Raw genomic sequence first — 26,497 nt, forward strand, 5'->3', positions numbered from 1 at the left:
TACAAATTGAATTATTATATAAACAACATATTTATAATAGTATAATATTTATAATTAATATTAATGTATATTATATATATTAAATATTTATATATTTATTTATACATATTATAAATATTTTATTTTATTTAAAAAATATTTGATATATTTATATAAATATTATATATTATATAAATTATACATTTATACATAATATATATATTAATGTATATTTGTAATATACATTTATATTATGTATTATATATAATATAATATATTTATAATACATTTATACATTTATACTAATTATATTAATATATTTATACATAATATTAATATATATTTATAATATATTAATTTATATATTTATATAATATTCATTTATAATTTATACATTTATAATAATATACACTTATACATTTATAAATATATTTATATTATGTATTATATATAATATAATGATAAAAAAATAAATATATTTATTTATAAATGTATTATAAATGCATAAATATATATAAATATAAAAATTATAAATTATAAAAATACTCAAAAATCTGTTATAAAAATACCTCTAAAAATAATTCAAAAAACATCTACAGTAAAAATTTTTCATATAATTTTTGAAAAACAACCCAAAAACAATTATAGCTTCTAACAATAGGTTTCGACCGTTATCTTTCCCCTACCGTGGGAAGTTCATCCCACTTTCCACCGCAGAAGCAGCCGTATTTCGACCGTTGTTACCTCTCCCTCGATATTGGAGAAAATCTCCCTACCATAATTTGATGGATGAATACCAGATGGCTTCTTCAATGCTCGAGTTGTTGCCTCCCCTTCTTCTGGGCCGCCTATCGCTCCTCCCACCTCAAAACCTTCAATTTTTCAACTCCATTTTCTCCAGAAACCCCGAAGTATTCACGAAACCATGTAGAAATAAGCAGCCTTCTCTCCACTTGTGGAAGAGAAGGCAATCTGCGTCTGGGTTCTTCTCTCCATGCCTCCATTATAAAAAATCCGGAAGTTTATAACCTCGAAAATGATCGTATTGTGCGGAATTCTCTTGTAATTTGGAACTCTTTGCTCTCCATGTATTCACAGTGCGGTCAATTGTCGGATGCGGTCAGGATGTTTGATGAGATGCCTGTTAGAGATACTATTTCTTGTAATTCAATTATTTCCGGGTTTTTGAGAAATGGGAAGTTTGAGATGGGATTTGGGTATTTTAAAGAAATGATACGTTCGGAGTTTCGTCGGTTTGATCGTGCCAGTTTGACTACGGTTTTGTCAGCTTGTGATGGACTTGAGTTTCTTGGAGTTACTAGGATGCTGCATGGATTGGTGGTTTTGAGTGGTTTTGGGAGGGAAGTTACAGTTGGGAATGCTCTGATGACATCGTATTTTAGGTGTGGGTGTTCTAATTTGGGGAAACGGGTTTTTGATGAGATGGTGGAGAGGAATGTCATCTCCTGGACAGCAGTGATATCCGGCCTTGTCCAAAATGAGTTTTATGAGGAAAGTTTGGACTTGTTTGTGGAAATGTACCATGGATCAGTAGCTCCGAACTATTTGACGTATCTGAGTGCGTTATCTGCTTGTGCTGGCTTACAGGCTCTGAAAGAGGGTTGTCAGATTCATGGGGTTGTTTGGAAATTGGGGATTCAATCAGACTTTTGTGTCGAAAGTGTGTTGATGGATATGTACTCAAAATGCGGTTGTGTGGAGGATGCTTGGCAGATTTTTGAGTCTGCTAAGGTGGTTGACGAGGTTTCCACGACTGTTGTTCTTGTGGGCTTTGCACAAAATGGATTCAAGGATGAAGCGATTCAGATTTTTGTGAAAATGGTACGGGCAGGAATTAAGCTTGATCCAAATGTCATATCTGCCGTCCTTGGAGTGTTTGGCGTTGAAACTTCATTGGATCTTGGTAAACAAGTTCACTCTTTAGTTATCAAGAAAGGATTTGGTGCTAACCCTTTTGTTAGCAATGGCTTAATCAACATGTATTCCAAGTGTGGGAACTTGGAGGAATCAGTTAAAATTTTTACTGAGATGCCACAGAGGAATCCAGTTTCATGGAATTCAATGATTGCAGCATTTGCTCGTCATGGTAATTGCTTTAGAGCATTTGAATTATATGAAGAGATGACATCAGAGGGTCGAGAGCCAACAGATGTTACATTTCTTTCTTTGCTTCACGCATGCAGTCATGTTGGTTTAGTGCACAGAGGCATGGGGATTTTAGAAACCATGCAGAGAGTTTATGGCATGGTACCTAGGATGGAACACTATGCCTGTGTTGTTGACATGCTTGGTCGGGCAGGTCTGCTTAAAGAAGCAAAGCATTTTATCAAAGGATTACCTATTGAGCCAGGAGCCTTAATTTGGCAAGCTTTACTTGGTGCTTGTGGTATTCATGGTGATAATGAAATGGGCAAGTATGCTGCTGACCAACTGCTCTTGGCTGCACCAGATAGCCCAGTGCCATATACATTGATGGCCAACATGTGTTCTTCAGAAGGGAAATGGAATGATAGAGCAACAATTATTAGGGAGATGAAAGAGAGGGGAGTAGCTAAAGAGACGGGCACAAGTTGGATTGAGATTGAGAAGAAGATTCATAGTTTTGTGGTTGCTGATCAAATGCATCCACAAAATGAATTTATCTATCAAAGTCTGTTAGGTTTGCTTAAGCATATGACAGATGAGGGACATCTGCTGGAGAATAGATTGATTTTATACTCCCGCAGACCAAAACAAAATGGAATCTTAGATGCTAAACACTTCGAATTCATTGAGTGATACCAAATTAACAATTAAACTTTGGCATGAGCAAGAAATCTACGAATATTGGAAGTCATGATTCCTTCGGCATTCCGAACCTAGATGTTCCCGTTCAAATCACCTAGCTGCAAATGCAATTCTACATCTCATTTGAAATAAGAGATTGCTTTGGAGGGGAACTCAGTTAACGCTTGAGGACGAATTTACCTGTGTTCTGTGGTAAGTTGCTCGAAATAAGCACATTGCAAATGCAGTTATATGCTACGACAGACGACAGGCAATAAGGTGTAGTCATTTTATCTCAACCATCATTTCTATGGTTAACCATGATTACAAGTAGCGTCATTGCACAATGACTGCATCCATTGTGCATCAAAGAGATTTAAGCCGAATTTTCTCCTGCTAGACTCTGATAAGTATAGGCACAAGTAAAATTTTGGAATATTTACTTCTGGGGCAATTTGACATGCATATGGCAAGTAAAGCCAAGTGAAACGCCTCAAATTATTTCTTTGGTTTTTGAAAGCTGCTCTACTTTTAATGCCCATAAGATGCAAAGTGAAGAGGCATCTGAATTCGTCACCGTTCTCTATTTTAACACAATGTTCATGCAGGCCTAGTGATTCATCAGATACCAAAATAACAATTGAAAATCTCCATTCTTGTCATGGAGCAGCAATCTTCAACTTACAAATTAGAGTGCTAAGTAGAGCCTAAAAGAATTTAATGACTCATGTCGCCCTAAAGCTTGAGTGTACAGTGAATAGATGCAACTGTTACCATTGTGAACAAGACTAACATTTTTTATTCTTGGAGCTCAGTTGGTACTTTCTGATTGTCATATATTTCCAAATTTCGAATGTACACCAAAAATAAAATAAAATAAAAATTGTAACGCCTGATCTTTGAGATGCCTATAACCTAGTTAGGCATACTGCATTGTAATGCCTGATCTTTGTAAACATGTTCGGAACCTGATAATTGTCAAAAGCCGTCTGTGTGAACTGCAAAGAAGATTATTATGTCTTTAGAATTCAGAGAACGGTATGTCCACCTTGGTAGTTCCAGCCATGAAGAGTAACATGAGGGTTGACACCCGGAAGGATCTCAAAGGAGATGGTGATGGACATCTCTTCACCAGGTACAAGCGAAAAGTAATTGTCAGAGTAATGGACAGGCAGAATGCGAGTGTCTTCCCCTTCTTTTTTGTCCTTCTTTGAATCATGAACGGAGAAATGGAGAAAGAAAGCAACTCCATATTCAGTTCCACTGATAGCAGTTACCTTCAAACTGCTTTGCTCCTTAGCAAAATTTCTCTGAATCTTCTGAAACAGACTCATTTCTTGTTTTTTCTCATTTGCACTTGGTACAGGTTCCAACAATGTTGTATCACAATCACCAGTGCGAGTACTTTTGGTAAGTATATTCTTGTCAAGAAGACTTCTAGAATCTGGTTTCTTTGATGTGTTAACTACACGCACCTGGACTTCACAGGTGGATCCCCTTATTAAAGCTTGAGATGTTATTTTAAGTGGCACTTCCTTATTCCTGTAGGGTTCCAAGAGCTTGTAATCACCACCTGGTAAATGCAACCAGTACAAGTTCCTGGACAATATGCCATAGTCCGATATGTTATACAGTTTAAGGAGGAGGAAGTAAACTGGCTTTGCATTTTTAGACTTGGGATATTTCATCTCAAAAATAGGTACTGTTCTTTTAGATGGTACAGTGAGCTTTTCAGACACTTCATAATATGGGCACATCCCATCCAGATTCCACACGGAGGCTTCTATAGCCACATTAGAGAGTTCACCAGATGTAGTATTAACCACCTGTTAATGACCAAAAGACCATGACAGGAAGAATTAAAAACGTTTCTCTGGGATCTGAAACAAAAATGCATTATCTTCTAAATATTGATGTCAGATACATATGCTTGATCCAATACTGAGAATAGTTTTTCCAAATTAGCACGAGGAAGGATAAATGGCACAAGCTCAAGTTCTTTTCTGTTGAAACAGCCAAAACAAAAATGCTGCAGATAAATACCAGACCCACATATGTACATCATGGACTAAAAATTTCAGGCCAAAATGGTTAAGATGACCAGATATTTATGTACATCTTAGACTAAATTTTGGGCCAAGATGGTTGAGATGACTAGATACTGGAATAAGTACTATGTACCAAGCTTTGAATCAAAGACAATCCATGAAGTTGTTTAAGAATAAACTGTACCTCGACGTAATATGTTGCCAGATTAAGTTGAACATGGATAGGTTCTGCTGCACAGCGACAGCCATAGAACCCTGCTGTTTGGTCATGGAGATGATCATAGAATTGGCCCCGGAGACCTGTCCAGGGATTTTGAGTTTTCCAGATTAAAACTCCTGTATACTTGCTCCACATACGCGAGGTCCAGCCTTCTAAGAGAGCTCTATACTGGATATAATTAACTAGTTGTGCCTGAAAGTTTATTCAAGAGGTGAATGCTAACAAAGGAATAGCAAGCTAACAGCTGCGGGAACAAGGGCAAGAAAATTCAATTACCTTAAGACAAAAATCATCAAGATCTTTTGGGGTCCCATAAAGCAAAATCTGATCATGAACCTTCTTCTCTGGTTTTGAATATGGAATGTACTTGTGGTATTCCCATATGGGGTTTGCAGCTTCCTGTACATAGCCATCTGGCAGCTTTATAAACAAAGGAATATCCCACCCTTCAGGTGGCATTGTTGCCCTAATTGTAGCTGCCACAGGCATCCCCACAGAACCAACCTCAGGATTGAATCCATACTCATAATAATCCTCCTTGAAGAAATCCTCGGGATTTTGAATTTCATAAGGGCCATCTGTGAAATCTCCTTTTCCATCTGCAAATCCCTCCCACAAAGATCCTTGGACATAAACACGCGTACCATCAAGATACTGACTAGGGTCTTTCAATACAGGGAAAAGTTCTCTTTTTGAAATGTCATCACTGTTCAAATTTTCAAAATAAGGGTGGAGCTTTAGGTAAGTTTTCAGAGCTGAATTTACATCCTCCGGTGGAACTTGTTCATTGCCCCCCACCCACAGAGCAAGACTAGGATGATTTCTTAGAAGCTTGATAGTATCCCTTGCACAAAGTAAGAAGAGGTCATGGTCCAGTGGGCCATCTGGGTTTGAGATGGGGTCACCTCGTCCATCAACATCTCCTGTTATCCAAAATTCTTGCCAAACCTACAAGGATGGTCAACAATCAAATTTTTCTCTCCATCATCCACTTACTATGTCTATTAATCAATCAATATATCTATCTGTTACACACAGGCACTCATGGACACACAAGCACACAGCATGACATGGAAAAGACAATAATCCATGTTATGGTACTTTTTTAAATTGTGAACCCTTACTTCCATTGAAAGCATGCTTTAAGTAAACCATAAAATATATACTCTAGTTCTCCAGAACCATACAATATTGAATGAACGGGATGAAATTTTAACATCTACATCCTTCTCTAAAACTGATTGAAAGCCCATCCTACTATTGTAAAGGTGATCTAAAAGTAGCAGCAGAAATTCTGATGTATATCATTTTACTTCTGGGATAACTCAAATTTAGGTTATTAACAATTCTTAACGAAAAAGAAGAGATCTGGCATACATGAGCTACCTAATAACTGTACTAAAAAAAAAGTATACCAAGAGTTATCAACAATGTCATCCCCATTGAACAGGGTCAAAAAATATGCATGAAGAAGCCTGGAAGCAAATGGAAGAGAAACTCCAAATGGGATCAAAGAAACTAGCAGACTTATCACTAAATAGGTAGATTAGGTGCCAATATGCATGAAGAAGCCTGGAAGCAAATGGAAGAGAAACTACAAATGGGATCAAAGAAACTAGCAGATTGATCACTAAATAGGTAGATTAGGTGCCAATTCTGACATCATCACAGCACACTTCATTCTCTCGCTCCTTGCTCGTGAAGCAGCATAGCACTGACAGTTTCTTATTCAAAAGAAGGAGCAAGTGCGCTACTAGTGCCATTTCAGACCCAAGCAATGCATCAAGAAGGTGAAAAAGAGAAAGTAGGAAACCCTTATCTCGTATCATCCTGGCTAGGATTCTGTTCATGGTATGGTAAGTTCCATTCTTTCAAAGCCAATGACAAGAAAGGCATGAAACTAGCAGTCAGGAACTTTGAATGAGATATGTAAACTGTCTCAGCGAAACCACATTTATTTAAATGCACATAATTTGGAGAGAGAAGTATGTACCAGAATCCCATACATATCACAGTAATGATAAAAATCTGGCCTCTCTGCTAGTCCACCACCCCAACAGCGGATCATATTAAAGTTCATATCAGCATGAAACTTAATGTCTGCTTGATAACGTTTCTTTGAGAGCCGCAATAGTCCATCTGACAATATCCAATTACCTCCACGGATAAATATTGGCTCTCCATTGACCTTAAACAACCTAAGGAGCAGATGGACAAAGGTCAAGGTCCCAAGATCAAGAAACCAAAAGCAATATATAAGTCTAATCCAGCTGTTCAATATGATAGAGAGAAAGTGACCGAAGAAGAAAGCTCAGCAATAAGTTTTACCTTCCTCCGGTTGCACTGTCTATATGATTCTCAATTTTGCGAAAGCCAAAAGGCTGGCTCCACAAATCTGACTCTCCAAAGCCCCTGACCTCAATTGTTATTTCGACATTGTAGAGATATTGCTTTCCCATGCCATTCGGCCACCACAATTTAGGCTTGTAGAAGAAAATCTGATGAAAGAAACATTCACAATTTAACTGAAGTCATATATGCGGACTGATGTTTAAGAATTCGGTCAAAAGAGCAAGTAAACTAAATAACTACTTCCAATTCTCCTCTCATTTCTTCAGAAACAGAGTATACTGCTACAGAAATCATACATATCACCCAAGCCCTCCACAATGTTCACTTTTTTTAGCAGTTTAAAAAGAGACCTTCAGTCCAACACTTCCAAGTAACCAACACTTGACAAGCCCCAATAATTTGTAAAGGAGCAGGAAGCCAATCTTCCTTGACAGTTCTACAAAACTGTCTTAGGGAAACACTAACATTAACCTCCAAAAAAAAGCACGGTCAGTAAGATTATGAAAACAGTTGAGCTAGAATGTAAAAAACATACTTCTTTTTCCTATTACTTGATGAGAAACGATATTCCATGCTGTTGCTTAACTGGTGAATAGGATGCTTAGCTAATGACTGTTACATTAGAACATATTTCATGTAGATACTAGTTTTATAACACAAGCAGGTAGCATAGGTACGGAAACTTCCAGAAAGCCAGAAGCTGAAGTACCTCAACACCCCTTTGTTTTGAAGCTTTTACCTTAGCAGAACCTTTAAATGTATGATTACAATTTGCTACTCAACAACACAAATCACAGGACTAGTGTAGCCTAGGACCCTAAACTATGGAACAACAGTTACAGGCTTCAATAGCTAGTGTTAATTAAATTTCATGTCCACTTTTCAAGTCGACCTTGAATAAATAATAAAAAATGAAATTTACACCAGGCTTAAGCATAAACCTTAGTAATTTATCCCCTCAAATGCAGATTGCAGTTGGCTGGTTACTATATTCAGGCTACATAAGAATTCATGGAGATAGATTTTATTTTTCAGCATCTTGCATTGGTGACCAGACCTCTGCTTAAGCTTACGTTATCAAGCATATAGCACACATTTTCAGCATCCAAATGTCAAAGAACTTTGCACAGTGTTTGCTAGTTTTCAGAGACTAAACAGTTTCTCACAAGCACTTTTTCGAAGAATGTACAGTTTCTTACTTATTTATTGAGAAGAAGAAAACCATTTGGTGGAAAAAGTAATTCTCTATCAAAATACCAATTAGCATGTAGAGAAGAGAATTGCATAAAGCTATAGTTTGCTAAGAAACTTACCTCTGAGAATGTATAATGCACATGTGCTCCAGCAGGTAATGACAGATTTTGAGTCTGAAGATGTTCTACTAGGCAAGTGTTTCCTTCAACTTCAGTTGCCACTTGGATATTCAAAAAACATTCTGCAACTATGGCACTTTTATTTACCAACTCTATCGTAGTATGCAGATACACCCGCTTGTAATTGTCAAAGAATGAGGACACCAGGTGAGGATCAACGATCTTCACTGGCTGCATGAAATTGCTACACAATTGGTGTCAGAAATTCTAAACCACCGCAATATATTCTATGGTAGTTCCAATATAGCTTCCAAAAAATTAACTAGTTGAGAGCATTCTTTAAATCTTGAACTAAAAATCTAGTCCTAGCAAAAAGCATCATGAATTTGATAATAAAGGATTATCCAATATTGAGCTACTACAGCAAGATTAGTATGGTAAAGCCACCAAATGAATTTTTTCCCATCTATTTGGAGTCGTATATACCAAAACACTATTTATAAAGGCGTATGCCGAGATTTCATTACAGTCAAAGTTTTGAGAAAAGATTTGGCTACTAAAAAGAGAATAACATCCACCAGAAATGGTAACTAGGAATAACTCACCCCAGTAACAGAGATTGATACCTCATCCCAGATGCCAGTGTTCCGGTCCCTGTCATAGTGCCAACACAATTACTTACAACATAAAAATCAAACTCCAGCTTTCTGTCACTGTAGAATTTAACAAATTTAGCTGGAATGTATCATTCTTCTTCTTTTTTACCCCCTTACTGAATCAAACTGAAGCAGAAATTATCATGTAATCAATTATCTATCCCCAAGCATCTTGAGAATGTTTTACACCTCATGAAACTAAATCAAGACTTCACTTTTATGTGTTAGAAACAGAAAAGCAAGGAAAAACAAGGACCAAGTGCACAGCATTCAAGCATTAAAGACAAAGCAACACCAAAAAAGGGGAAAGAGTTATATTAACTGTTCCAACATACGGTTGATATTATAATCTTTTGGCCAATGGTATTACTTCAGCATGTCACTCAGATAATGATTTCCTTACCTCTTATTATCTTTAAGCTGCATGACTTAGATAAACAACACATCCAACTAAAGACGTGGCTAACACCAGTACAATTCCCAACAACAGAATTCTCAACATCCATAGGACTGGAGTAGCTTGATTCATCCAAATAATAGTGTTCATGATTAAACAACTTAAATCTTCTACCCAGGATAACCTTCCCAGGTTCATTGCTCTGAATAACTACTACAGATTCAAATTAGGTCATCCTAACTGAACCCCATCTTCTGGACTTTGTCTAACCAGCCACAAATGTAAATCTAGAAATGACCAGAAGCATCTGATGAAACACTTCTGCTTTAATTTGTTTTCCTTTTTTGTCTTTTTTTGGCCTTTTTTATTAGGCATCAAACTTCTAATTGGAAATTGATGTTTGTAGCCTACTTTGTCAGAAATCAAACAGAATGAGCAAGCTAATTTGCTTTCAATTTGAAAGATACAAGCCATTCCTTGATGATTTGAATATGATATAGTTACTTGAGAACATATTTGCTCCTATAATATATTCCTAACTTTCATAGTTTTCTCAATCACTGCTATCTTCAACGAATACTAGCTTCTGCAGTAAATTTAAATACTAGCTCCTGCGGTAAGCGTACTACAACTAGCCAGCGTAAATATTTCAGTGCAATTTATTCGGGCAGTTATTTAGATGAATAATCACAAAAGAAATAATTCAATCATTACCTTATTGGAGCTATCCAGTCCCAGCCCTCGACATATTGTGCAGCAACATCTTTCCCAATCTAACATAGAAGAAGCTGACAATAGCATAAATACAACAGAAACTCCAAAAGGTTGACATAGACTGTAAGGTACTTATATTAGGCCTGTAGCCAAGACATTGTATAGAAGGCAATGAAAAAAAGCACATTGATCATACCTCATGATCACCACCTTGACCCCCTTCGGGAGGAATTCTCCCAGGATGATCAGGAGGATGAACTAAAACAGCAAGAAGATTTGGACGATCATGGAGCAAAATACTAGTAACATCAATGGAGTGTCTTCGAAACATCCCCTTTGGGAGGATCTTCTTGTGGCCATTTAGATAAACTTCAGCAGAGTAATTTATAGCTCGGAAATTGAGGTCAATGTGCTGATTATTCAACTGGAATATATTCAAGAGATCAATGAAACTTAACCAAAATTCTAGAATGAAAGAAAGGAAACAACATAAAATCCCATTTTAAGAAATACAGAGCTCAATACTGACCAAACAAGAATTTCCAAAGGCCTAAACTAAAAGTTAGCTTTTCTGTTTGTAACAATTAATGAAGTCACACTTGCTAGCAGAAACTGGGTCAATTACAAATGCAAACATTTGCTTTAATTGTTTACCTCAAAGCGTTTGTAAATGCTTACCAGATTACACTCAAAAGTGGTGAAAAACCAGAGGGTGTAATGCTCCCTTCCTGAATCCGCAATGTCAATAATAGCCTCATTTCCCAACCCATAAAAAGGATCAGGTACAACTTTGTTCTTTACAAGAGTTGCCAGAACGCTGCCAATGGGATCAACCAAGCAAATTTAAGTCATAAAGAGACTAAAGCTCAATTGTAGCTTCACTGTGTCATTCCTTCCATTTATCTTTTAATTGAAAAAGCACTTGTAAAATTCTGACATCATAGTCCATCTGCTCAATGTAATTCTTCATGACACCTCAATCTAATCCCCTAAAGTAGGTGCATTTAATACAAATAATGTCCCTTTGATCCCATACTAAACTAAAGGAAACCATAAATTTGCCAAATCCCAGACTAAAATTCCATGTTCTGCCACTATAATAACTAGCATTAATAAGCCAAGTCAACCTCCATGTCAACCGTCCGACGTCCTTTAAAAGCTAACAGATACTGAAAATCTCACCTTTCGTTCTATTCCTTTTATCATCATTCATATTTTAGATATACAATCCATTTCCAGTCAGCTCAATCTGTCATCATCCTTAAGAACAAGAAGAAAGAATCAATATTTTCCATAAAGAATCAGCATTCCTCAATTCCATGAAAAAGATTGCCCATTTATGTAGCATCAATGGTTCATTTTCTACAAACATGAGTAATCATGATCAAGCACCCTGAAATGTCAGGTCAAATTTCACCATAGAGCAGAGCATGTCAGTTGCCACTCCCTAGAATTTTCCCATATTCACCAAAAAACAAAAAAAGAAAATCCTAATATAACTGATTGGACGAAATTGAAGAAATTGCAGCAATAGCAAAATTCGATACAAAATTGCCGAAAAGAAAAAGTTCAAATTGCAGAAAGATAATGAGTAATCAGTAAAGATGATTACGTTCCGGGAACGACAGCTTCCATCCAGGTAGAATCAGGACCGGAAGGAGGATTAGTGGTGGTGAGCTGAACTCCGGTAAGCTCAATTTCAGTTGATCTTGCCGCCAACCATCCTTTATCCAGCACTACTTTCCCTATTTCGGCCATTTTTTCCCGCAACTAACGCTACTTCTTCGCAGCTCTCTTCTCCTTCACCAAAAAGCCTAGCTCTAAGGAGTTAAGAGTCATAACCAAGAGCTTTAGTGTGTGTTGTGTGTGTAACTTTATGGCGTTCTGTTGTCGGTGTAAAGGATCAAGAGTGGGGTAAGCCTGTTAAGAAGATGACAACTTGAAAGCCTGGGGAAAGTGATGGAGTACAGCCCCCGTGACGATGACATTTTGCCACGTAAGACAAATCAGCTTTCCGATATCCGTCCCGTTCCTTTGTTTTCTGTTTTGCCCGCGCGCGGGGATGTTTGGCTGTCTGTAGGATTGGGGGTGTTCATACGTTGCAATTAAACGAGTTGGGCGGGATATTAGATTTTCAATTAAATATGTTGTATTCAATTCGTTCAACTTTAAATTGGATTGATTTTGGATTGGATCATATTGAGTGATCTCAAATTTATAACCAAACTAGTTTTGTACCCGTTCGTTGAACGGGAATTTTTGAAAAATAATAAACTATTTAATCAATTTTATAAAAATGTCGATATGAAATACAAACTTAATGTCTATTTTATTATAACATTTCTTAAGTATATTACTATATGCGCATTGTAATATAAAGTATTCTTAAAATATAAATTTGAACATCTAATAATTTACTTCGGTAATTAGTTACTTTTCTACTTCTTGTAGTGATAACAATTCTTATTTACTTCGGTTCCCTATGCAGTACACAAATTATTGGCATGAATTTGGAGATATATCTAATAGAGATATTTATGTCTCTTTTATTTATATCGCATTACTTTCCAGTTCCTTTTTTGGGTAGGAAATAAGAATCATATAATATTAAGAATTCTTATAGGAAATAGGAATTGATATATATCTAAACAAAAAAGGAGCAAGCCATGTAGGAAACTACTTGCCGTCTCGTTAAGCCACGTAGGAAAGAGAAAACATGAAGGGATAAAAATGAGAATACGACTTTATTATATATATATATGATATATTAATTAATACGTTTTGATACATAAACTTTTTCACATAAATTTTAACATACAAAAAGATTTTTTTTATACACATAAACACATTTTCACATACATAAATGTATTTCACACACTAACACACTTTCACATGTACAAACAGTGGCGGAGTTAGAAAAATTTTCAATGGAGGCAAAAAGCAACTCTAAAATTTTTTACCTACTCTTTTTTTAGTCTTTTAAGGAAAAAAATATTCACCAACAAGTACAAATAATGCATATATTTCATGAAAAACATCAAAAGACAAATTCAAAATTATTAATGTAATAATAATTTTATTTCAAAAGCAAACTAAACCATTTACAATTGCTCGTGATGAGTTTTTATATTTTGATAACAGTTTACAACATTTTCATTTTGAACTTCACGAAATATATTTTTCTCAATATAAGTAACTAAACAATTATTCATCCAAGTGTCTTCCATTCTATTTTATAACCAATTATTCACTATATTCATCATTGAAAAAACCCTTTCTACGGTAGTTATAACAACAGGTAAAATCAAAGACAACTTTAAAATCATATAAACCAATAGATACACAAAACTCTAGGGGCACACTTGAAATTACATCAAATTTTTATAGGTATTATAGAAATTTAAAGGGAGCAGTGGGGGCCTATAAACCAATTGATATACAAAACTCTAGGGGCACAGTTGAAATTACATCAAATTTTTATAACTATCATAGAAATTTAAGAGGGCAGTGGGGGCATAAATCCGCCACTGTGTACAAACACACACTCACTTCTTAAACTCTTTAGAAACACATCATAAATAGAATAATATTTTATATTGTTTGTATTGTGAATTTTAGATAATAAATTGTACATTTAAATAGATTAACAAAAAAAATTGTTTACTTTATATTTTTTAATACTATTAATTGATTGAAACTTATTTTTGTCATAACTTATTAACACTTTTACTATTCATATCTGCTTTATTGTAAGTTGTAATATTTTATATATTTAAATTATTGAATGTTAGATTATATTATGCTTGAAAATGTAAGTAAAAGACATATAATTTGTTGTATTATAATATTAATGAGGAATTATTGACAATGAAATAAAACAAGTTAGATAAAAGTAAAAGAATGCAATTAAAACAAATGTAAAACTCTATTTTACGTCCATGAAATATTAACAAATAGAAACAAGTAACAACTTAAAAACAATCACAAAAAAAAGGGTGGAAAACAACATACTTTTAAAAGGCAAAATAAATTATTATAGAAGTTGAGTAAGTTTAACTATTATAGTAAAAGTAAAATAAGCATGAGTTTACTTCAAGTTTCTTTTTCTTTTAAATAAAAATTTTAAAAATTGATTGAAAACATATATATAAGAATTTTGAATACAAATTGGTCAATGAATTATTAATACATGTTCAAATGCAAGTGATTGGACATATGTGTATTAAATCTTGTATTTATTGTTTTGAATTATTTTTAAATAAGTTGGGTATTAGGTACCCAAATAAAAAATCCAACCCGCCTAATAAATAAGTTAGATTTTTCTTACCCAATCTAATAAAACTCATAACCCAATTCGCCCAAACCATCCTTTTAAAATTAATGAACGAGTTGTTGAATTTTGGATTTTTTGGTCAACTCTAAGGGATAATCAATCTATTTGCAATTTTATTGACCCTAAACGCAAGTAATAGTTCAACAAAATTGTATTACATACTCTATCCCTATTTAATCGATTAACCGCTTATTGTTTAACTTGTAGAATAACGTTGAATATACAAGACCCTAACGGCAAGTAGTGGTTTAGCAAAATTGTATTGCATACCCTAACCCAATTTAATCGGTTAACTGGTTAACCTATAGAATAAGGTTGGATATACATGATAACTTAATCCTCTTGTACTTATAGAAAAAAATAGAATTAGAATAACAAAGAAACAATACAATAATTGTCTAAATTAATAAAAGTGTTTAATCCTACAACTCTAAAAAAAACCACCAACAAAATCAATCAAATATATAGATATGTCTTTTATTAGCACTAGACTTTTGGCAATTCAGAAATCTTGCATAGACACACCAATGTGAGTCTTTGCACCAGAATCTAGCCACCATGTGTGTTTAGGTGCCAAAATTAGAATAATTTCAGAACAATCCAAATTTAGAAGCATACATTTCCTAGCATGCCAAGTATAATAATTGATGCAATGTTTTTTTTTTATGCCTTTCACCTTCACAGAAGAAAACAACCATTCTTTCCCGAATCAACCGATTTCTTTTATTGTTTATTTTGAGGTGTTGTACTTGCCATAGTTATTAAAACCAACCCGGACATCAACCCGGCAAGAGGACCGGGTTGACGGGTCAGTGGTTCAACCGGTGGATCACTGGTTGAACCGTTGGGTCACAATATATAATAAAAAAAATATATAATATAATTAATAAACATGTAAATTATAATATAATTACAGAAATTCTTAAATCCCAACAAGTTATAACCTGTTCATAGTTCATAGTTCATAATTCATTTCACACACATAATCCATAACCATATGTGATCAACAATTCATGAATTCAAACTAAAATCAGTAAATTACACACAAATATAAATGATAAATATAAGTATCAAACCATGAAACATAAGTCATAAACGACCAATTCAATACAACCAAACATAAAGTCATGAACATAAACAACACCACAATTATCACTTGAGTAGTTCACTCCATCTATTATTCATGCCCATGGTTCCCAACTTCTGCCAAATTCAATACCACCAAATTCATTTACATCACAGCCCACATTAAGATCATTTCTTTCAACATTCTCTTCATTATTGGTCTCATCTTCATCTCCAGTGTCCAAATCATCCAAATTTAGAGTTTCATCTACACAAGTACAAAAATCAATGAATTATTCTCTAAATTTAGATAATATTTAGCCAAAAACGAAAAACAAACTAACAAAGAATAAGCAAGCATATGGCTCAAATAGAATAACTCACCACTTTGTCGGCTGATAGCAAATGTAGCTATTTCATTCCTAAAGCTTTCTAATTCAACTGGAGTTAATTGTGAAGGTTCATCATCCAAAATCCAAGTTTCATTGGCGCTGAAGTCCTCAAAATCAATAGGATCATAATTTCTACCCCTTGCATTTCTAATAATACAAAACATTAAAACTAGTTAAATAACAAATGTCGTCATATTAAAACAAAAATCAGATTGCAAAATGTAGTTTACCTTTGTTGTAGTCTTAAATTGTAGTGTACATAAACCAAATCATTTAGTCTTTGATGCTCCAATCTATTTCTCTTCTTTGAGTGGATATGCTCAAATAAACTCCAATTCCTTTCACAGCCAGAAGCACTGCAAGTTTGGCTTAGAACACGTATAGCTAGTTTTTGCAAATTAGGTGCAGTGCTACCATAACATGTCCACCATTCATCTATTGCAATAAATAAAGGAAAAAAGTCAGAATATAATATTTTACAATTAAAATCAAATCATCAATAAAAATGAAGTTAATTTTTGGGTACCTGGAAGCATGACATCACGATCTCGTATAGCAGAGACTCTACCAAAATCACCTTCAGCTTTACGAAATAATCTCATCTCTCCGGTCAAATTACTCATCAAATCAGGATTTGCATAAGAATATCTCTCAATCACATCCAAAAGTCCTGATGTTGCATGCCTGTGCTTTTCCAAATCAAGAGAATTATATTGATAAGCAGGATTGAGCCAATAACCGGCAGCATGAAGATTTTTGTGAAGCTGACTATCCCATCTTGAATCAATTATTCTTAAATAAGGATCAACTGTTTTTTTTTTCTTGTGAATCTTCTCAAAAGCTCTTCTCTGGCTCTATGCATGGCAGCATACAAGTATCCCATAGCAGGCCTTTCATCACTATCAACAATTCTTAGAACTCGAACAAGAGGCTCAGTTAATTGAACTATTATAGCACATTCTTTCCAGAATATAGAATCTAGCACAAGATCCACAAATTTTTTTGCTTTACTCTCCTTAGCATATGCTGAAAGAGTCCATTCTTTTGAAGTCACCATAGCTCTTAAAGCATCTTTTTGCACTAAAATACTTTGCAATGCAATGAAATTAGTAGCAAAACGTGTAGGAGCAGGCCGAATAATTTCTTTTCCACCAGTGTGTTTTCTCATCAAATGCAATGGATAACAATGATTATAAATGTATTTTGTTATTTTTGAAGCATGTCCAACCACTTTACTAACCTCATCTAACTTGCCCATATCATGTAGCATCAAATTTAGACAATGAGCAGCACATGGAGACCAATAAAGTGTTGGAAATTCCCTTTCTAATAATCTTCCTGCAGCAACATAATTGGCAGCATTGTCAGTGACGAAGTGTACCACATTTTCCACCCCAACAAATAAAACCACTTCTCTAAACAACTTATACAACATCTCTGCAGTCTTAGAAGCATCCGAGGCATCAACTGATTTCAGAAAAATAGTTCCTCTAGGACAATAAGCTAGAAAGTTGATGAGAGTTCTCCTTTGTTGGTCAGTCCATCCATCAGCCATAATAGTACATCCAGTTTCTTTCCAACTTGTACGAAAGCTATTAACAAAATTCTTAACTTGCTCAACATTTTTTGTCAATAAATAGCCACGCAAGTCATAGAAATTAGGCGCTTTGTAACCAGCCCCAAAAGAACAAGCAGCATCAAACATTGTTTGATAATATGCAGAGTTTGCTGCATTGAAGGGAATGGAAGCATCAATCATCCACTTCGCAACTGCCAAGTCAACCTTCTCTTTAGTTTCTTTGCTTTGCATCACACTTTTGATGGATGGTTGACCTCCTGGAGTAGCTCTTGGCATAAAAAAAGTCCCTATTGTTTTTCCTTTTTTGTGTTGTTGAAGAACTTTTTTTCCTTTTGAAACTTCACTAGTGGGAGGTGGTTGAATCTCTTGAATATCTTCTACATCTTGCATGTATACCTCCTCTTCATGTTGTCTTAGATCTTGACCATATAAATCACTTCCCCTTGAGCGTTCTTTCAAGCTTCTTTTCTTGCTTTCCACAGCTTTCAAGTTTTCTAGCATTTCAAATCTAATCTGTTCATCAACCTTCAGACAAGGTGTTGTCTCCCCTTTTAAGCCTGCAAGGTGCTGTTTGAATCGATTGATACCACCTCCTCGAATTCTTTTTCCACAATGAATACATACCAAGAACTTAACTTTTTTGTTGGACACAGAATCTTCTCTACAATGAGACCATGCAGGGTCTGTCTTTCCCCTTGTTAGAGGTTGATTTTGAGAATTTGATGTACTAGGTGTTGGTTCTGTACTTGGTGTTTGAGACGGTGTTTCTCCAATAGAGTCCATTACAAGCTATCTGAAAAGTAATAAAACATATCTTTTATTTAAAAAAATAACATTTATAGCTAGGAAAATGACATTTATATATGCTTTCTAATTCAGAAACGAAAAAGTGAAACTTAAATGCAAACATAATGGAAAGCTAAATGCCTTATTGTCATTATCCCTTGAAAGTTCGATTGAGATGGATCCATATCACTATTCATGATTTTGATGTTTGGGGAATGAAATGAAATATGGTATCAAGATTCAAGCTATGGGAGGAATCACAAGAAGAATTAAACAACCTTTGTTTATTGTATCTTGTATATTGATTTCTCCATATCACTTTTTTTTTTTTGGAAAGAAAAACTACTAAATTATATATGGCATTCCCTTACTACATATAGAAGAAGATGAAAAAGGAAAAGAGAAAAGAAGGTACTATGAGTTATTACTACAAATATTATAAGAAGTGAATGTCCTTTGTATATGCAATCAAAAAATATTTGCCCCGAGCTGCATATTAGCCATTAATATCATAAAATTTTTTGGTAATTCAAGGTGTCTCGACTAATTTAATTGTGCAAGACTAATAATTAAAAAAAACTTATATAGATTTTATTTTGTAACACAAGTTACACAACCTTTCCCAATGCCTTTCTTTTTAAATTTTTTGTTGGATAATATTAAACATAATCTATCGAATAGCTAATGTTCACGTATCCTAATTATTTTTGGCAAGACCAATTCACATGCAATTGATCTAAATCAACGTTGAAACAAAACTCAATTCAGATTATTTGGCATGGTTTAATTTAGAGCAGAAATTCGATGTATGTACTCAAATAAAATATAGTCACATGCTAATGCAAGAATCTATGTCGCATCAGTTATCTGTCATTTTTTTTTGGTGGTACATTTTGCAATTCAGCTGAGCCAATATTGAGGAATAGCTGAGATTTAATTTTTTTTTTTTATGGATTAGGGATATTCTTGAATACTTAGCTTCAAATACTCTCGAATTAGCTGTTAAACTTGGGCTTGAGGTATTTGCAAGGTGAAATATGGCTCAACCTCTTTTTTTTAACAGAATGGGTTCGTGGCCTTCGGCAACAGACGTAATTAAAATGTCAAAGGTTAAATTTCTACTTTCTTGAAGCATGTCATCAGTTAAATTTCCGTTTTACTTACCTTCAAGGCTTCACTGGTGCTGTGGTCTGTCCGTCTGTGTCCAGCTGCAACCGGCAACAAAGCTTCAGCCTTCAATGGCAGCTTCGGTGGCAGCGGCAGCTTCCTAGAAGAATTCTGACAGGCGGCAGCGGCTGCGGCAACTTCGAACTTCCAAGGTGCCGTGGTGTGTGTCCAGCTGCAACCGGCAACAAAGCTTCACCCTTCAATGGCAGCTTCGGTCGCAGCGGCGCTTCCTGGAAGAATTTTGGCAGGCGGCAGCGGCTGCGGCAACTTCGAACTTCCAAGGTGCCGTGGTGTGTGTCCAGTTGCAACCGGCAACAAAGCTTCACCCTTCAATGGCAGCTTCGGTGGCAGCGGCGCTTCCTAGAAGAATTCTAGCAGCGGCTGCGGCAAGTTCGAACTTCACTCTCAGAGGCTAGAGCAATTAGCAAAGCAAAGGAAAGAAAAATTGAAAGCCGTAGCCCTGAAAAATTGAAAGCCGAAAAATTGGAACATTGCTTGCCGAATCCTTAAATGCTCAAGAAGTTCTCAAATCTCAACTCGTTCTCACTTCTCAAGAGAAACAAAGAAGAAAAGAATCCCTAAATGCCTAAATCCCCAATGACGGCCGAATGCCCAAATGCCCGAATCCCTCTTCAATTTTTCTGATTTTCTCTTCTAATTGGCTAAAAATGTAGCGAAAAGATGATAATGCCCATGTACTGTGAATGGTCAAAATAAAAGAATTGGGTAAAATGGTAACTTCAAAAAAATTGCCAAAACCCACCGGATTTATCAATAACCGCCGGTTCTAGCGGTTCCATGGTTCAACCGTCCGAGTCGAACGAGTCTAGGCGGGTTCTTTGCAATTCCGATCTAACTAGTAACCCGGCCCGGTTTCATGACCGGGTCACCGGTTCGAACGGTTCGACCGCCGGGCCGGGCCGGGCCGGGTTTAATAACTATGGTACTTGCAGCTTCTTTTTCTTCTTTTTTTTTTATGTCTCTTACTTTTATTATTAGTGGTTGAAATTAAACGAGCACTCTCTATCTAATCTTGTTTCAACATTTTTTCTTTTTTTATTTGGTGTAAGATTAGTTTATTTAGAGATCAAATCTCCTTTTGACAGTTATAACTCACCTTAAATTGGCTAAACTGTGTAGGAAGAGATATCAAAACCAAATGCACTAATAACTCTTTAGAGAGTACTAACTTAAATGCATTTAATTTAGAAATAAGATGAGACATCTTCATGATGTACTCTCTGATATTATCTTTACTACTATATTTCATTAAAATTAGGCATGTCAAAAGTATATTTATTTCAGTTTTTTTGTTTTTGACAAACCTTTTCTTCAATATTCTAAAGAAACATCTTATCAGTAGTTATCGTTTCTGATATTGTTTCTCAGAATGCTTCTGAAACAACCTTTTTAATGATCATCAAACATAAGTGATTTGATCTCTCCCACCTTTCCTTATCCCTTTTTGTATCAGGGGTACTTTGATCTATAAAAGGTGAAGGAGAATCAGCTCTTAATACAAGGTCGAGATTCATTATTTTAAAAAATATTAAGAGATTTTCTTTCTAAGACTTAAAGTTTGCACCATTCAATACAAGAATATTATTGATGTTGGTAGTAATATTTGTAAAATCATTCACAGCTGAACAGAAAATATGAAATAATTAAAACAAGTTCACATAGATCAAAATAATAATAAATTCAAATAATGGTAACCCTATCTCAAGATACTGATGTTCCATTAATATTTTATTTTTAGACAAAAATATTAATTTCTAAATGATATCTCAGCGCAGTAATAAACACTGACAATAATATCATGTCAAAAAATAATTTTTTTGGGCAAATTTATAATTCACATGTAAAAAATATAAATAATTATCACGTATTTATTATCATAAGTACAAATGCAATCTTGTTAAATATTGACCTTCCTTTGAATCGATCAATATTCACAAAATTGCAAGTACCTAACTAGTTATATTTTAGAACAAATTAATTTTCACAATAGAGAGCATTTCAGTGGCATATTGTTTCAATTAATTTATTATAAAAAATGTATATTTACACTAATATTCAAATTTAAAATTACATAAATTATACAAAAATTTTGATCAAAGTCAACTTTGATCAATTATGGTCAAAACCTGATCAAACCAATTAAACTAGTCAAATCTGGTCAACCAATCAATTGTGATCAAGCGTGATCAAATCAGTCAAACCAATTAAATAGATCGAGACTTATTGGACTAAAAGTCTATATCCATAACTTGATCCAAATTTAGCATTCAAGTCAAAATTTTCTTGAAATTCATAAATGCCTTATAAGATTATATATTTAGTGGGCCAACCTTATGAATTTTGTAAGGCTTAAATGTCTCTTTTAATTTTATTAGAGTTCACTCAAACTAGAGAAAATCTAATTTTCTTAACATAAATATATGCATATTTATTCTTAAAAAAAAAAAAAGAACAAGTCAATGAATCCAATTGTCAACAAATTGAGCTATAAAGGCCCATATCGAAGACCAATCACTTTGTATAAGGTTTTGTCTTAACCTTGGTTACACATAGAAAGTTAGCCAATGAAAGTATCATAGTAAATAATGAATCTGTACAACCAACTGAAATTTGGTTACGGTGGACCCAGTAGATTCATGTGTAACCAATACAATGAATCGGTGGCGTGATTGGACGGAATACATTGGAATCTCAATTCATGCCTATTGACTACTAGGTGGTAACACCGCGCTGTGCGCGGTGGTATACATGCCCAGTTAACCTTTAGCTAGTAATATAGGGGAGAATGAAAATTAGCAGCACAAAATGGAGCTATATTATACAGGAATATGAGCGAAAAATCAGTTGTACTGGAAAGGTGTAATTATACAGGCATTATAAATATGTAAAGCAAACAAAATAATATATCACCATATAATGCTACCTTACACTTTTTATGTACACAAAAACCTGTGACTTTGTAGCTCAAAATGAAAAAAAAAAAAAAAAAAACAGCCCAATGTAGTATTGCATCAAGGCTTGGCCTTTTTATTAGAATCTGATACAACCAATCATCTGTTTTCATAATTGCATCAAACTAACCCAAAGACCGCAAAGAAAGACTCATTATTTTGTAGTACAATAACCAAAATGGCTTCATTAGCTTGTAACTTCAAGAAATCTGAGGAAAAGAAACTGTGCTTACATATCAACTTTAGTGAGATAAACTGCATTTGACCAAAAACGGAGGAGGATTACTAATGCAGGGTGTATCCTGTCAATACATCAATAGCATAGGGGATGGTCAACTACTTAACACACACAAAAAAAGAAAAAAGGAAGTTACACAAGCCTTGATGCAATTCAACCCTTGATCATTGGATGGACATCAACAGCTAGAATCCCATAAAAGGAAAGATGAGTGCATGAGATAATGTACATTTATGAAACTTAAGACCAGTAGACCGCAGTTCAGAGGTTCTCATTACATATCAAACCTGTTCTGGCTCAATAAGGAAAAGAAAAAAAAATGCAGAGTGTAGTATTGCATCAAGGCTTTTCCTTGTTATTAGAATCTTACACTTCAAACTAACCCAAAGACCAAAAAACACATTACTGTGTAGTACAATAACCAAAAAGGTTTTCATTAGCCTGTAACTTCAAGAAATCCGATGAAAAGAAACTCTGCTTACATATCACCTTTAGTGGGATGAATTGCATTTGACCAAAAAAGGAGGAGGATTATTCATATAAGCCACAATTCTATCCTCTCAATACATCAGTAGCAAAAGGAATGGAAACTCTTGGTACAAAATAACTCACCAAGTTGTACAAGATTTCAAATCAAACAAAAATATCATGATAACACCATCCACGTGAGATATAAAGCATCGAGAGCTGATATACATTTATAGTAGGTAATACAGTGATCACATAGCTACTGTTAGTATCCAAGGTCATACGTTTCCAGGCTTTGATCTTGATAATGCTTCAAGGGTGGCCGATTCTGCTTCCTACATAACTAAACACGTAGTTTTGTTAATCAAATGGCAGAAGCATTCTTGAGTGGTACTGCAAAAATTCACTTTATACGGTTAAATATTAGCAGCAATTAACATATTTTCCAAAAGTATATCATAGTTTTTTTTCTTTTATCATTAGCCTTGCCATTTTAAGCTAACTTTTTTCACTTACAGGAACATCAACATCTGTGTCTATCTATGCACCTATATGCCAGACAAGCTTTTTTCCATATAATTATCCCTGAAGGCAAAAGTATGGGGCAAAGGTTTTTGTACAATTCATAGGTTGGGGCATACTGCACCAGTGTAGCCAAATAATAAATGAACAATCTTCAACTACAATATAAAACATGCAATAACTACAAATACACAATTTTCCATTACATTATTATATACACAATACAGACACTGTTGTAAAAAAAATTTCCATTCATAGAGATAGTTATATTAAAACGAAAGGTGAAATAAAAAAGGTTACAATGAGCACTTTAAAAGTAGTAGAAGGCCATTATTTGCTTTATTATATGTCGATAAATTTAATACCTAATTCCATCATGAAGAGCCCGGTGTCCATCTAATTTAATGCTAAATAAGGACACAAAGAAACCGTTTGCAAGTTAAATAGCAGAAAAGATAATCAATAGAAACTTAATCGTTTTCTCTTAATCAACAGAGATATCTACTAATTATTAGTATACAAGCACATCCATTTGACTAAGATATTTTGCTAAATAAAGTGTAACAGCTGTCCAAAGCTGAACTATGCTAAAAGCCCAAAGCTTGGGCTTAGACTGACTGGTACAAAACAAAGCATTACCCCTATAAAATTCAACCCAAAAAGTGAACAACAATAAATATGAGCAAAAATAAATTGTTCATATGCAAAATGGAAACAAATAGAAAAAAAGAAGGTTATAAAATGTTACACAGAAATAATTACCAAGTTTTTAGCCAAAGACATTGTGCTAAAATTTGAACAACCCCATGAATCCAAAACAACCAAAAAATACACCAAGCAATTTTCCCATACATAATAGAAAATCACATAAGTTTGTACAGGTGCTGTGGAAGGCCATGGAAAAAAGGACAAATAAGTAACAGGAGAACTATTAAAAATGCGTGTAAAAAAATAGTGAAAAAACTGAGATCTGTAAGAATGAAACTGAAAGAAGCAAAATCACATACAATTTTTTTTGATAATGATCTTCTCTTGACAGCCTCGGTCTCCCAAGAAAGCATGGACAGAAAATCAGATTTCCTTGTTTTTGGATTTAATTCTTCCAACCATACTCCTTGTTTTGGAGAGCGAGAAGGGAACGGCGAGAGAAGAGACATCAACCCTTTGGGATTTGAAGGAGATGATGTCGAGATAGGGTTTCTGGAACTACTACGTGGGTTCAAAAAACTTTATAAAATTTGTTAGTAAATCCTTTTTAATGTTTTTTGGGCAAGAGCAAAATCAAGATACAATTTCTTATAAAGGCATTAGATCGGGGGAAAAGTTCCAAGAAACTTTCTCAAATTTATTAAATCCTTTTTAATGCTTTTTGGCCAACAGCAAAATCAAGATACAAATATGTCAAGAAAATGGAGAATACAAGGCAAAAGAAAGGGGAAAAAAAGAGCAAAGCTAACCACGTGTTTTAGAACCCAATTTAAAAAAAGGAAAAAAATCTCAGAGTCTCACAAGAATGCTGAAAAAGATTCGAAAATTTTCACCTGCAATATCAAAAATATATACCAATTAGATTAGACAACTAAAGCTAAAAAGAAACACAAAAGGCTAGAGAAATTCAGGGAGGGAAAGGAAAAAAATTACCATCTGTTTCGGTCCTGATGGTGCCGGTTATGGAGAAGAAAAGAGATAGAAGGGCTTTGGGGCCGTTTAGGAAAATGAAGAAGAAAACAGAGAGATGGGCTTAGAGAGAGAGGAGAATGGTGATGAACAAGGAAAAGAAATGGGAGAGCAGGTGACCTTCTTCAATCAATCACATCTGCGTTTAAAAAGAATGAAAAGTAAATGAAATGGGAACATAAGAAAGGCTTGGACAAACACTCTCCAACCAATCACATGTTGCGGCGTCAGCTACACAAGCACCATCTTGAGGCATTGCATTCCCCCTTTTATATACATGTTGAAGAAAACAAGCTATGAACCAAAATATGAATACATCAATACATTGAAACTGCATATAAGCAAGCTAACAAATGAATTTCAAATCAAATATTAAATAATGTGCAATAAATGAAAATTTTCATAAAAACTTAGAGACTACAAAATTACAAGGATCTCATGGTAAAAGAAACATAAAGTAAACAACAATATATCAAAAGACTAAATATACCTAATTAAGGAGGAAAAGGCTAAACATAAAACAAACTTAAGTAGCCTTAAAACTGGTGAGAATAATCCAAGCAGATTCCCTTCTATCACTACCAGCGATCAGCTTAACACAAAATACCTATTAAAAACAGAAGATCAGTTTTGGATACTCAAAATACCCAAAAAGAAAAAAGAAAAAACAATCGCAATCATGGGCTCTAAACCAAGTATAATCCGTGCATGGATAAAAATTTTTCCTTCTTATACTGGATGATGGCACATAAACATTAAGAAACAATATCATTTTCCATTGAATGCCTTCTGCACAGAATATTTGAGACAAATAAATGGAGCAAGAAGTAAA

At 34.5% G+C, this 26,497-nt stretch overlaps 3 protein-coding genes and 1 long non-coding RNA gene across 5 annotated transcripts; 1 reads left to right on the forward strand and 3 right to left on the reverse strand.

Moving 5' to 3' along the window:
• The first annotated feature begins 638 nt into the window (after positions 1 to 638).
• On the forward strand, positions 639 to 2,892 carry LOC113727618 (pentatricopeptide repeat-containing protein At3g05340-like). Its single transcript, XM_027251882.2, has one exon. The coding sequence runs from the start codon at positions 769 to 771 to the stop codon at positions 2,776 to 2,778; it is 2,010 nt and encodes a 669-aa protein (XP_027107683.2). The 5' UTR covers positions 639 to 768; the 3' UTR covers positions 2,779 to 2,892.
• Positions 2,893 to 3,383: 491 nt separating this feature from the next.
• LOC113727617 (mannosylglycoprotein endo-beta-mannosidase) lies at positions 3,384 to 12,501 on the reverse strand. Its single transcript, XM_027251880.2, has 11 exons — positions 12,079 to 12,501; positions 11,145 to 11,283; positions 10,663 to 10,890; positions 10,467 to 10,525; positions 9,305 to 9,353; positions 8,700 to 8,930; positions 7,363 to 7,532; positions 7,028 to 7,232; positions 5,311 to 5,982; positions 4,999 to 5,226; positions 3,384 to 4,592 (listed from the first exon to the last, which is right to left on the reverse strand). The coding sequence occupies exons 1-11, from the start codon at positions 12,222 to 12,224 to the stop codon at positions 3,795 to 3,797; spliced, it is 2,925 nt and encodes a 974-aa protein (XP_027107681.1). The 5' UTR covers positions 12,225 to 12,501; the 3' UTR covers positions 3,384 to 3,794.
• Positions 12,502 to 15,864: 3,363 nt separating this feature from the next.
• Positions 15,865 to 20,445, reverse strand: LOC113724600 (uncharacterized). Of its 2 annotated transcripts, none has more exons than XM_072076284.1 (5): positions 19,786 to 20,445; positions 16,783 to 18,628; positions 16,487 to 16,691; positions 16,249 to 16,403; positions 15,865 to 16,132 (listed from the first exon to the last, which is right to left on the reverse strand). In XM_072076284.1, the coding sequence occupies exons 2-5, from the start codon at positions 16,877 to 16,879 to the stop codon at positions 15,981 to 15,983; spliced, it is 609 nt and encodes a 202-aa protein (XP_071932385.1). In that variant the 5' UTR covers positions 16,880 to 18,628; positions 19,786 to 20,445; the 3' UTR covers positions 15,865 to 15,980. Both variants share the same exon structure in this region; 1 of them encodes a protein (XP_071932385.1).
• Positions 20,446 to 23,460: 3,015 nt separating this feature from the next.
• LOC140035411 (uncharacterized) lies at positions 23,461 to 26,273 on the reverse strand. The gene is made up of 4 exons (XR_011839598.1): positions 26,156 to 26,273; positions 25,630 to 25,959; positions 24,996 to 25,529; positions 23,461 to 23,809 (listed from the first exon to the last, which is right to left on the reverse strand). It is a non-coding gene; the product is annotated as an uncharacterized lncRNA (long non-coding RNA).
• Positions 26,274 to 26,497: the final 224 nt, after the last annotated feature.

The sequence above is a fragment of the Coffea arabica genome, chromosome 2c, assembly GCF_036785885.1.
Source record: "Coffea arabica cultivar ET-39 chromosome 2c, Coffea Arabica ET-39 HiFi, whole genome shotgun sequence".
NCBI lineage: Eukaryota > Viridiplantae > Streptophyta > Magnoliopsida > Gentianales > Rubiaceae > Coffea > Coffea arabica.

Bases quoted from the DNA above. Each gene is read 5' to 3' on its own strand.
- LOC113727618 (XM_027251882.2), top strand. From the start codon at position 769: ATGAATACCAGATGGCTTCTTCAATGCTCGAGTTGTTGCCTCCCCTTC.
- LOC113724600 (XM_072076284.1), bottom strand. From the start codon at position 16,879: ATGAGTAATTTGACCGGAGAGATGAGATTATTTCGTAAAGCTGAAGGT. The intron at 16,692-16,782 runs GTACCCAAAAAT...TTATTGCAATAG, and splicing joins TCGTGATGTCATGCTTCCAG to ATGAATGGTGGACATGTTAT. The intron at 16,133-16,248 runs GTGAGTTATTCT...GTACTTGTGTAG, and splicing joins TGCTATCAGCCGACAAAGTG to ATGAAACTCTAAATTTGGAT.
- LOC113727617 (XM_027251880.2), bottom strand. From the start codon at position 12,224: ATGGCCGAAATAGGGAAAGTAGTGCTGGATAAAGGATGGTTGGCGGCA. The intron at 8,931-9,304 runs GTGAGTTATTCC...AATTTCATGCAG, and splicing joins TATCAATCTCTGTTACTGGG to CCAGTGAAGATCGTTGATCC. The intron at 4,593-4,998 runs GTACAGTTTATT...GGTCATTAACAG, and splicing joins TGGCAACATATTACGTCGAG to GTGGTTAATACTACATCTGG.